Genomic DNA, 9,084 nt, shown 5'->3' on the forward strand with positions numbered 1-9,084 from the left:
ATTGTTGAAAGGTAATTCTCCCTATACCTTTAAACTTTATTATGCATGAACTATTATGACTAAGATGATCTTGTTGTATTGAATGAATGGCTATTCTCATGAACACACTATGAATATGATGTGAAAGGTTTACTAACATATTGATTATTCTAAGGTTGAAAGGACATTCTCACCTAATGAATCTATGAGTTATGATGATGTTAGTTTAGTTTGAGTGCCTAGTGCATTCTTTCATGAATATGAACTTAAGTAAAGCCTTAATATGACTTTTAAAGGGAATTATGCTTTGCACCGAGTGGATATGTAAAGTGAGATGGAAGCTTTTATGTTAGAAAGTCCGGCTTCCCAATGTAAGTTGTCTCATGAGATGGAAACCTTTTACGCTAGTAGTCCGGGTTTTTAGTAGCAATCTACTTATACCATAACTATGTGCCCACATAGGTATATAGCTACTGGATCCACCTAAAAGCTATTATGTACCTTCTACCTTAGGCAAGTAGGACACCTTTTTTCGGTGTGGGGGTAGAACACCGGATTCCATGTAGCTCACATGGTCTATGTCGGTTAATTCTATTTTCCTTATATGATAAGAATATGAATTATGATAAGAACATGAGTTATGTATTATGGTTCCTCAAGAGGTCCTACATAGTATGAGTAGGGGTATGGGACTTAATTCATACATTACACAAGTAGACTTTGAGAGTGGGCATGGTATGTCTCTCTTATGATATGATGATTATGAGTGAAATATATGCTTTATATGGATTATGAACATGAACTATAATTATGACTTCTTAATGAGTTTTACTTAGTGCGAGTGGGGGTATGTGACTTCACTTATACATTGCACAAGTATACTTATAAAGGGGTTATGGTGTGGGTTCCTTATGCTATGAAGATATATGAACTTATGTTATGCATGATCATGGTGGCCTAGGAGTTAAACTTAGTGTACATAGGATTATGGGATCCTATATTTATGCATTGCACACAAGTATGACTTAGGGTTGCTTATGTGATAGTACTATTATGATGATATGATCTTGGTATGTAATTATGCATGTGAATTATGTCTTGTGAAGATTGGAGTATGTATTATGTTGTGTTGGAGACTATTCGAGTGATTATGATGATATCCTTTATGCTATGATGAATTGTGTATGGTTTGTCTTATAAGCTACATTCTCCAACTATTTCAAAGATGATGTTCAAAAGTGCCGTATAGCATGGTTTCATACAAAATGTCCCTTTAATGCATGTTTTAAGGATATTCTTGCATTGCTTCCATACTTCGTACATTTTTTGCTAACCCATATTTCTACATATTTTATAAGTGTAGGATTTGGAGATATTGGATTCTACCCTCGTGGCTAGGACTATTCACTACAAGAAAAATGACCTTTAGCGAGGGGACATTTGGTTGTTAAAAGTCCTAATCCGGTCGCTAAAGGTATTTAACGACAGGAATAAATCCGTTCGTCGCCCGTCGTTAAAAGCTCCGAAGTTAAAAGTTTAGTGATAGGTTTCTGTCCGGTCGCTAAATAAACTTTTAACGTCGACATAAAATTCAGTCACTATATGTCCTTCAATAGTGACTGCATTTTCCCTACGCTAATTAAAAAATCCGGTTGTTAAAAATCATTAGGGGCAACTCACATCCAACCAATACATGTATTTTTAACGACCAAAACACCTTTCGTTAATTGTATGCTGTTGATATTTTTCGTCGCTAATGGTCATTTCAAAATATTTTCGAGAAGCCATTCATAAAAGAGTCTAAAATACCACATCTAAATTTCTGATTTTATGAATATTGTACGACTAAACTAATGATATTAACAAAAATTTCACACATCCAAAAATAAAATAAATATTAAATTGATATAAAACTTCATTGATAAAAATAAACTAAAGAAAGTTATATATCCCATATCCAAATTGTGTATATCAATACTTTAATCAACTCCTAATATAAAAAATTGAAATTTGCAACATATATATACATAAGATAGTCTTTTAAAATCCTTGTGAACTTCAACTTGCTCCTTACTTTCTTGAATGATAAATTCTTCACTTTGAAATTCTTGAGCTGTAAAAAAACAAGTGTATTAGTTTGATAACAAGTAATTGTACTGAAAACAACTGCACAAACTAAAACAGAGTGTGGCTCACTAATGAAAACAATTATTGTCTAACTGCTAATAGGAAATTATCAATATTTATGTGGACATAATAGGTAATGCACCAGTGCTCCCAACTACTGAACTGATATGGAATAGGATTGCATTACCAACATAGGTTTATACAACGACTAGTTGTTCGTGGCAGACTGCTAACTAAGGAGAGACTGGTGAGAATGGGCATATCGTGTGATAATAATACTTGTGTTTTGTGTGATGGGAACTGGCTAAAGGATGTAACACATGTTCTCTAAATGTCACTGCTGAAGAGAGTATGTGATGCAATACAAACCTGGATTGAGTTCAGAGTATAGAACAGATGTGTGGATGGCGCATTATTGCATATTAGAGTGAAGAACTGCAATAGATTCAAGAAGGAGATTATGGAAGCCGTGTACAGAGCTACTATTTACAATATCTGGATGGCCAGGAACAAGAAGAATTTTCAAGGACAAAATGTGAATACCAATCATGTTATGCAGCAAGTTCAAAATGTAATTAGGAAGAGGGTTAGATATGGTTACTGTTGCTGCACACTACTAGTACTACTGTATGGTTCCATGGAAGTATAAAATATCAAAACACAAAAAAAGTAAATTAGCATTATCAAGGTTCATTACAGCTATACTAATACAACAATTGAAGAGTACAAAAGACGTAATACACGAGCATAAAACTATCACAGTTAACATTAGTTTCTCTGCTCTTTATGAGCCTATCTTCTTCTCACAAAAAGTATGATAATGGCAGTTGTTCGTCCACATAAATCTACATTCTTGTACAAACAACGGAAGATAAATTCTTTTTCTTAATTACATGCAGTGCTACATATTAGGGCATGGAAAATGATCAAAATTATGATTATAAAGCAGAACCAATATCAAGAAGAGAGTATTGGGGAAGTGAAATTGATAGAAAGATGAAATATTCTAGAAACAAAGTGATAGAAAGATTATGGAAATAGCAGAGGCTTCTGTGTTAGGTTGATCTACTTTATACAAAAGAAGCAGAGATGGAGTAGACTACTAATACACAGGCTAGGGCAATACTAGAGGCTTGTAGACACTATAGCTGGAGTAGACTAGTAATACATAGGTAAAAGCTAAGGCAATCAAAGTCTTGTAGACACTGTAACAAACAAACTACATGAATTTGACTCTATAGACAAAATCAGTGCTCCTAAAAAATATGATGGAAGGGATATGATACAAAACATGGAGCATAGAATGAGATTCCTCATATTCTAGTAGCTAGACAACCATTGATATACCCCATTATGAGGAAAATGAATAAACTACAAGACACTCTAGCTAACCAGGCTTTAGATGAAATGTATAACACATGGGTTTCAAGAAATGATAAATGAAGGGAGAAAACTCATAAACATAGATAAATTACAATGCTCTCATATTAGAATTGCCACACTCTCATGGTAATAAAGAGACATTAATTCAAGGACATTAAGACACAAATATTTCAAAGAGCAGCATCCAATAAAAAAGAACACCATACAATTCATCTACATATACAAAACAACCATTAAACTTTACAACCTTATTCGAAAGAAAAGGAAAGTAGAAATACACAATATAATAAAGGCGGAGGGGTATCAATGTAGATTTATTGATGCAACAACAATCTAAGGGGACACATCCTCTGATGTTCAACAAGTAATACGCCCACCACATAAGGAGAAGAAAGAAGAGCCATTAGACGCCCACTGTTGAACTAAAAGAATTTCATATAGCATTGCAATCATTTCATCATAGAGAAAAAAATCAATCTACTGACCTGTTAACTGGTTCATCTATTGATCAGTGGAAGATGGCGGTGATGTAGGTTCACCAAACACTACACTTGCAAGTTGTTCATATTTTCTCTCAAGCTCATCCATGCGTTGACATTTATTCTCCAACTCATCCATGCGTTTTTTTAATAATTCATTTTCTTTTTCACTTGCACTCAACTTATCTAGCAATGCAGCCTTTGAAGAGTTACCACCTTTCAACTCCTTAGCGGTTATCCCACCTCCAAATCCAATCACATGACTCTTACGTTGAGGTCCAAAGCACTTTTTGACGACCTCAATATTTGTAAGAGATGAATCAGATTGAACCAGTTTCTGGATCTTAACCTATTAAACACAAGATAAATGAAAATAATAAAGCACATAAAGTAAAATTATGTAAAATGAAACTTATCACTAAACATACATATTTTGCATTTGTTTCAGGTTCAGCAAGCTTGTTATCCTTCTTATGTGTCTCGAAGAAGGTAGTGTCCATGTTTGGTGGCTTACCATCTTTTCCTCCCTTCACATATAAACAAACAAGTAAAATAAATCAATTTAACAACAAATAGGATTTCTAAAGAGTTTCTAGCATTACTTACCAATTCATAAATAATCTCTCTAATAGGCTTACTACCCGTATGATGAGGCATACTCATCTTAGACCTATTCACTGAGTTTCTTGTACTTGTTTCCTATATTAATAAAACACCATGAAAATTATAGTCAAACACTTAAATTAACGTTAATAAATAGTAGCTATGAAGTCATACCTTAAACTTGTGACTCAGAAAATGCTCTTTAACTAGCCATTCCCAATCACCCTTGTCTACCTCTTTTGGCACATATTTTAGAGCATCGCAAAATGTCTTAGACTTCACATTCCTGGGTAGTGATCCTCTCCAATTATCCATAACCTTCGCATATGTTGCAAGACATGTTCTTTTTGATCATTCATGTCGTCACTGACAAATTTATCCTACAATATTTCACCAGTATCATTTTTCATGTTGTTAAGAAGATGGAATATTAGATTCAAGAAGGTTTTATAAGCACTAGAAATGTTAAAGCATGACATATGTTTAGGGCCAACCGATCTGGTCAATTGAGCCTAAACAAGCTTTGTGGATTTTCAAAGTAAAGCAGTAGAAATAAGACATTTGCATCTTGTGTGTACCATATTTGGCATGAAAAAACAAAATGATCTTCTGGCACCAAATGAATGTAACTGAAAAGCTCACTAGACAAATTATCCGGAGATGCACTTTAGGGTCATACGAAGAGCAAACTAGCACAAAGACTTGAGCAGTTGAGTTTCTATCCATAGAGTAATGAATTTCTTTATTTTTGGTATTATAGGCTAGTCAATAGTAGAAAGTTTTGTGGTCTGGAAGCTAGTAGTTCATAGGTTGTAATGGCGTTTTACATTTCAGCTTTTTTTTATACTAGTACATAACTTATGCTTGGTTAATAAAATTTATATATTATGCCAAAGAGAAACTATGGTGGGAGAGTTTCATTATGGGCACACTACCCTTGAAGTACTTGGGGGTTCCTCTGTCTTCCAAGAAACTAACAATAGCACATGTATGCCTCTTATAGATAAAATTACTGAAAAAATTGAAGTGTTGGACAACTAGACTCGTCAGCTGGCAAATTGCAGCTTATATAGTAAATTGTTTTTGGTGTCCAAACCTATTAGGCACAAATTTTCATCTTGCCCAAAAGGATCATGAAACTTATAGATAGAACATATAGAACTTTCCTATGGACAAGCAATCTAATAGCTTCAAAAACAACTTTGGTCTCTTGGGTAAAGAGTGCCACTATAAGACTGTTTAGGGACTCAATGTAGCACCTAAAAACTCAGAACAGGGCCGCAGTTTTGAAACAATTATGGGCAGTTGCTAACAGAAAAGATTGTTTGTGGGTTAGATGGATACACTCTTATCATATGAAACATTATACTTTGGATAGCTTCTCAATCTCTAGGGTTGTAAGGAAAATTATTGAGTGTAGGAAAGCTATTCATTAATTCAACTACAGTCTAATGTGACATGGAAAATAGGATGAACATTTTGGTGGTGAAGAACAAGTTTCTGATTAAAAATACAATGAGAGAGTACACACATATCACAATTTTATAGCTAATTTTTTTTTTAAAAGTATTGTTGAAAATTCCTACCATAATGGCATTCCACATATGTTCTAGCTTATATTTTTCGATGTCCATCCATGAGTGTACCCGCAATGGACACATATTACGATCACGAACTAAAATCCCCAAGTGTGACAAATGATGTATGATGATTTCCAACAACTCGATTCTGATAAAAAGTGACTCAATTTTTCACCTGGTTTGAGTCGTCCAACATTTTTACAAATGTTCTTTCCTCTTAACTTTTTTTGGCTCAGCAGATTCACGAGGACCTCCTATATAATACAAGTCAGACATAAAATATACAGATTATTACACTGACAATAAGATAAATGACAATGTGAGATAATAAATAGTTATTTCATTTGCCTGGATATCTTGCATGACTTCAACTTCTGGAGAGAGGGGACCATCATCGTCAATTGGATCAAAAGCAGAAGGTACAACAATAACATTTTGTGCTGGATCTTTTTGATAACTTGATGCTTTTAAGTTTTTATTTTGACCAATTGGAGTTGTTTCTTCAGCCATTACTCTCTTGAAGCCCATAGATTTTAAGCTTTTTCCTCGTCCCCTTGCTAAGGCACCAGGTGGAATGCATGCCTGCATTTTAGTCTTGAAATTTGATCCTATTTGGGAGTTCTGAAAAATTTTGCTGGATTCATTTCAACCTAATACAAAAAAAATTAAAGTAATTGTAAGTTACCCAATAAGATAAAAATCATTTAACAAGTCTTTAGTGTTTTTTTTGTTAAACTGCCAGGAGGTAGTTTGTGTCATATTCCTGCAAAAAGTTACAAAGAGGGGGTCTTTGCCAGGCCTTAGAATATAACGCTTGACTTGTAAACTAATTTAGTCAATAAGCCAAAAAAAGAGTAGGATTTATTAACAAAGTTTTCTACTCTACCTAAAAAAGAAAAAAACTTAACTAACAATTTTTTTTTCATTATCATAACGTATCATGAGACTAGGGAGTTGACACTAATCCAATTGGTAAGCTCCCTTGACATTTTTGGATACGGAAGTAGGAGTCAAAATGTAGCCCAATGTCTTGACTTGAAGGTAGCTACCAAAGCTATCTGCCACCTCATTTGCATTTCTGTTGTAATGCTTGATTAAATTAGCATTCATCAAGCTCAAATGGTTCAGAATCTTCTATGTTCTCCTTTTCAATCTGAGGTTCTTGATGGTCTTCTTTTGAAGCATGATTGTCATAATTTGAGAGTCTAGTTCTAGGTCAGTGTGTTCAAGTCTGTTGCATAATCCACCCTGTAACTGACTGCAATTGTCTTAGTCATACTGTCACTATTGAATTTCACTAAGAGAACACATGCCAGAATGAGATCACCTTCTTCATTACTTAGAATACCTCTTATTCCTGCCTTCCCGGAGTCATGTACATAGCTCCCATCAGTTTTAAGTTTCACCCTTTTAGACATAGGTTTCTCCCATCTTACTTTTTTGCATATAAAATTCTCAATTTCTCTATGTCACGTCCCAAATCCCATTAAGATGGACATGCACCCGATGCCCTCTAGGCCCGAGAGAACCAACATGTAACATGTGCTTACTATGCATATAACTATGACAATCTTGTGACAAGTTCACATAGGATGCAACAATACGAACCAACATAAGTAGACCCAAAACTTATATACAAGACTTGGCCGTTGAGGCCACAACTTGTTAAGACGCAACTGAACCATAAACATAAATCTACAAAGCCTCTGAAAGATAGAAAACCTTAGAGTAGGTCGGGACAGACCCCGCCTTACTCTTAACTACGATACAATACCCAAAATGAATCTACCAAAGACTCAGTAAAGCTCTGAATCAATTTGGAGCTCACCAAAAATAGTTGAGTGTCGTGTGCTCCTACCGATGAGGTCTACTAGCTGAAGTACATGTGCCTGCAACATGAAATGCAGCGTCCCCCGCGAGGGACGTCAATACGAGAAAATGTACTGAATATGTAAGGCAATAACATATATAAAATAAAAGTTCAAATGAAACCAATTATCAATATATGTGTGCATAAATCAGAACAGAATATCACCTTTGTTAACGCTTGTGGGATCATGTATGTTACATTCTTGTCTTTACCTCTCTGTGTGTTATGATCTTTATAAGGCATGTGATACGAAAGACCAGTTGATCAGTGGTAGAAGAGGATGACCCATGCTAGGTATTTTAACCCCTGGGATGCGGTCCTCATAATTACACAAATTGAGATCGGCCCATGCTAGGCTTACGCCCCTGAGCTGCCACCCTTCTATACCAATTGGGATCGGCCCATGCTAGGCTTTCGCCCCTGAGCTGTCACCCTTCTATACCAATTAGGATCGGCCCATGCTAGGCTTTCGCCCCTGAGCTGCCACCCTTGATTATACAGATTTCTTTACTTAGATTCTTTAATCTTTGAGATTGTTGTTTTGGTGGTCATAATCATTTTTTATATTTGGAACTATGGACCAGTAGTAGAAGACATGAAAATAATACTTCAAGGCAGTAACAATGACATAAGGAGCTATGTAACATCAATGCATTACTTGTGAGCTTAAATGACACAATTGACTTCAACTGACTAAGAGGAGGATTCACCAAACTTGCTTTTGCAAATACCATTTCTATACCAGCACATAGGAGGATAATTACACAAGTATAGAGTACTAAACATATAATGAAGTAATTCTATACACTAAGGAGAGGGGGAAAATATTGTTAGCTATTTGGAGATCATACGCTGCCACTATGTTTCCTTTACTAGGAATAGAACTTAGGAAATTCACTTATTGATATTAATCTCAAGTATCAGATTTCATGCCGAAGAATATTGAATCGAATAGCCTTACATACCTTATCTTCTGATCAATACAACTATCACGATTCAGCCTCCCCTTTCAGGTTTTAATCTACAATATAAGTCATGATAAATTTAAATTAGCAGCTATCAC

At 35.0% G+C, this 9,084-nt stretch overlaps 1 protein-coding gene across 2 annotated transcripts; it reads right to left on the reverse strand.

The window, feature by feature from the left end:
- Positions 1-1,892: 1,892 nt before the first annotated feature.
- Positions 1,893-6,428, reverse strand: LOC125844682 (uncharacterized). 2 transcript variants are annotated; one of them, XM_049524000.1, is made up of 6 exons: positions 6,158-6,428; positions 4,746-4,951; positions 4,575-4,667; positions 4,397-4,495; positions 3,975-4,317; positions 1,893-2,092 (listed from the first exon to the last, which is right to left on the reverse strand). In XM_049524000.1, exons 2-5 carry the CDS (start codon positions 4,884-4,886, stop codon positions 3,991-3,993), a joined length of 660 nt encoding a protein of 219 aa, XP_049379957.1. In that variant the 5' UTR covers positions 4,887-4,951; positions 6,158-6,428; the 3' UTR covers positions 1,893-2,092; positions 3,975-3,990. The 2 variants fall into 2 exon arrangements, with proteins under 2 accessions (XP_049379957.1, XP_049379958.1); XM_049524001.1 differs by lacking the exon at positions 4,746-4,951 and having other exon boundaries at positions 6,158-6,426.
- Positions 6,429-9,084: the final 2,656 nt, after the last annotated feature.

Source organism: Solanum stenotomum, chromosome 11 (assembly GCF_019186545.1).
Source record: "Solanum stenotomum isolate F172 chromosome 11, ASM1918654v1, whole genome shotgun sequence".
Lineage (NCBI taxonomy): Eukaryota > Viridiplantae > Streptophyta > Magnoliopsida > Solanales > Solanaceae > Solanum > Solanum stenotomum.

What these genes read in the sequence shown, in the direction of transcription:
- LOC125844682 (XM_049524000.1), bottom strand. Translation starts at nt 4,886, where the DNA reads ATGGATAATTGGAGAGGATCACTACCCAGGAATGTGAAGTCTAAGACA. An exon ending in GAGAGATTATTTATGAATTG is followed by an intron (nt 4,496 to 4,574) that starts GTAAGTAATGCT and finishes TTATATGTGAAG; the next exon opens with GGAGGAAAAGATGGTAAGCC. An exon ending in CTGAAACAAATGCAAAATAT is followed by an intron (nt 4,318 to 4,396) that starts GTATGTTTAGTG and finishes TGTGTTTAATAG; the next exon opens with GTTAAGATCCAGAAACTGGT.